Source organism: Mercenaria mercenaria, chromosome 14 (assembly GCF_021730395.1).
Source record: "Mercenaria mercenaria strain notata chromosome 14, MADL_Memer_1, whole genome shotgun sequence".
Lineage (NCBI taxonomy): Eukaryota > Metazoa > Mollusca > Bivalvia > Venerida > Veneridae > Mercenaria > Mercenaria mercenaria.
The window spans coordinates 4736310-4739615 of record NC_069374.1 but is presented as its reverse complement, the minus strand read 5'-3'; the positions used below and the strand labels follow the sequence as shown (position 1 = coordinate 4739615).

The 3306-nt window shown below is 35.5% G+C and overlaps 1 protein-coding gene across 1 annotated transcript; it reads right to left on the bottom strand.

Moving 5' to 3' along the window:
- Positions 1 to 1827: 1827 nt before the first annotated feature.
- Positions 1828 to 3306, bottom strand: LOC123526197 (uncharacterized). The gene has a single exon (XM_045305241.2). It carries the CDS (start codon positions 3151 to 3153, stop codon positions 2392 to 2394), a length of 762 nt encoding a protein of 253 aa, XP_045161176.2. The 5' UTR covers positions 3154 to 3306; the 3' UTR covers positions 1828 to 2391.

Below are 3306 nucleotides of genomic sequence, written 5' to 3'. Positions count from 1 at the left end.
CTTTTTTAGCAATCTAATTATTATACTAATGAAAATGTATAAGAATTTGAAATATACCCCCATTTGACTATGTTGTCTTTCCACCATGCTCATTCAGTACATCATTGCCAGTCTCTCATCACTTCCTCTGGTGGTCTGAATATATAAATGACAATTGTTTGCAAAACAAGGTTATTCTATTACAATATGTATACATATGTTCCAATGTCTCGGTTGAAGTGTCGGCTATAAGTGAGGGAGTGGGGCTCTATCTCCAGTCGCGTAGTACCAAAGAAAAATTGTACTTACAGCTTCCTAGAATGGCACTGATCAGCATTTAAAGGACTTTAACAGATGGTAAAATAAGCACAGTCAAGTATCTAGTACTGAATATCTTGTTTGTCGCACAAGAGCTTTGTGGCTGGTGTTGTTTGCGACGTTATTTAAGCTTTCGTCTGTTACTGGCTGACTGAGTGTTTTTATTTCACTCCATTCATTTAAAGTCTAGAATTCATAATTCATTCAATACCTCGAGGATGCAAACACCGCATTTTCAGGCATTAACTTCAACTACAATAACTTTCACTTCTGTAGAGATCTATGTACGTAATTATGATACCAATAATAAAAACACTAAACAATCTGAAAATATACCTCTGTTTTACTAAATTCAGCACAAGAACCTTTACTAAATTCAGCACAAGGACATTCCATCTCCTCCATTCTCCCGTCACGAATGCAAATGGAAAAGTCTACAAAGGGAGGAAAAACTGATCAAGCAAGCGTAGAAAAGTAGTCCAAAATGTAGTTCCTACCAGCTGGTACTGTACGTGCCACCTGAGAAGCCATGGCCGCTACCCCAGTGGGGCTCGAACCCACGACCCTGAACTTAGCAGCCGACACCTTATCCACTAAATATTCTAAATATCCCCAATTGTTATAATTATATATAGTTATAATAAAAGCTTTCATATCTTAGCTTTTAGGGTAAATATTTCTTTTAATGACTTCTCACTCGGACTGAAAACATATTGATTATGATATTTTATCGCTGAATTCGGTTAGAAACTGATATTTACTTTAACAGTGAAGCGAATTCAGAAATTCATGATAAATTCAAACAGTTATGAACACAATCCAATTCAAAAATTCTATTTAAAAAAAGAAGGAGTATGCAATTCTATCAGATAAACAAGACTACAGAAGCCTATCTTGAATAAATACGTGTAGGGTGCCCAGTGGTCCGGTAACTGCACCCTTCAACCCCGGGTCTAAAGGTCTGGTTACGTGACCAAAAGGAAAAGCCTCTGTCTTTTTTTTTTACAAATACCTATGTTACTACATTCTTAGCACAAACTAATGTTTATATTTTACTATATTCATGGTTACAAATTAATTCAATTAAAAAATCGTGAATTATTATTTTAATTTATATAATATTGTATAAACGTACCGAAATAGACACGTCCGTCTGTCTGGGACACACACGGATTCAAGAAATACTGTATGTTGCCTTTTGTGTTCGTGTAAGTTGACATTTTCATCTTGTGATTTTCTCGTTTAAATTCAGGAAACCATGTTAATCAAATGGCAAGTCGACTTATATTTAAGTAACATGATACGTTACATAATGGCATGTCGCCTTACTGCGACTACATAAAGACGTACCACATAGTAAATTTAGGTAAGCGTAGCATGAATTATGACCTGTGGTAGAAACTTTGTCAACAAGACCAGAATCAGTTCTGGCGTGACGTCTTAATAAAATCCGAGATGCCATGATATTACACGATATGTCGAGATAATCTATCCTGACATGTCTGTCATTTTCACGTCAACTCGGGGGTCAATTAACGCTTCCATAATTTTGAAATACTCCAGCCATGTCTTTTAACTTAGCGTAAGCAAAACATGATTTTAAGTTAGATTATTATTATTATGGTGGCATATTTCTGCATACGATAACCAGATAAGTTTCACGAAAATGTATCGAGTTTTCAAGAAAAGCATAAATGTTTTCGAGAAAACATAAAAGCTTTTCGCGTAAACATAAAAGCTTTTCTCGAAAGGAACTGCAAATATTAAGTGGATAAATTTGTGTTAGTGCCCACTTCTGCTTAAGAAAACCAGATAAGTTTCGCGAAAAATAGAAAAATTTTTCATGAAAAACGGTAAATTTTCGTGAAAATAAAATATTATTTTCGCGAAAACATTTTATTTTCACGAAAACATTACCGTTTTTCATGAAATTTATATATTTTAACTGCCATATCGAAATAAGTTAAATGTATATCGTTGTGCCGCAATGTGCCATGAATCTTAAGAGAGAAAAATAATTATTCGTTTATATGTTGTTGTTTTTTTCTGGCGTTGCCTTCTGCACAAGTTTACAATTAGGAAAAGAAATATTGTTCAAATTAGAACTTCACAAAGGAAATGGTGTTCCTTACTGCAGACGTCATTATACATAAGGAACCGTTGATTTTCTCTTTTCCTGTACCCAGTTAGATCTAAGCATAGATGATCGGCATTTGTTATAGGGAAGGTTTTGTACCAGTGGAAGTATCCGCTTCTAGATCCGTACGCATATTCCCATTGAGAGGTAGCATTCTTTCGCCAGCCATCGATATGTATGGCTAATTTTTCGTCATTGGTTATCATAAAATCTTTGACATCAGCATACTTTAAGTCTGAGTCAATATTGATAAGAAAGCCGCCGTCATTTTGGCACACGCTTCCAGCTTCGTCATGAGTTTTCATTGTGGTATATAGTTTAATGCAGAACCCATTTGCTGTCGTGTTGTAGGTTGTTGGGCACGGTTTGCCTTCGCAAACACTTATCTCAATCTCCGCGTGCCGACCATTTCTTAATTTGTCTTTCGCACACTGTCTGGTTCGCGTTCTAGTTGAGAAGAAATCAGACTTTCTAGCGCTGCATTCAGTCCATTGCGTCCATGACATACACGTGTGATAGTTTTCTATCACCATTCCAATCATTGTTACAAGGGGTTCGTTTAATTCTCTCCCCAGTTCGATCAACGTCTGCGCATTTAAATCTTTCCCGGCAGTTCCATTGCTTTTCAACACAGTGCTGCAGTTTATTCCAACTAAAAACACTATGATTATAACGATTTTCTTATTCAAATTCATCATTGTGTCAGTACAATTTTGCATTTTAATGCTGATTTAACTCCGCAAAATGACAATTTATTTTATTCATCGGAATTTTCTACTTGTTTGACAATGCAGATGTGTTTCCGTTTGATAAATTCATCGGTAAATTCTACTTATGTTTTGATAATGCTGAAGTGTGTTCCTCTTGGTTAA

Coding starts and splice junctions, on each gene's coding strand:
- LOC123526197 (XM_045305241.2), bottom strand. CDS start 3,153: ATGCAAAATTGTACTGACACAATGATGAATTTGAATAAGAAAATCGTT.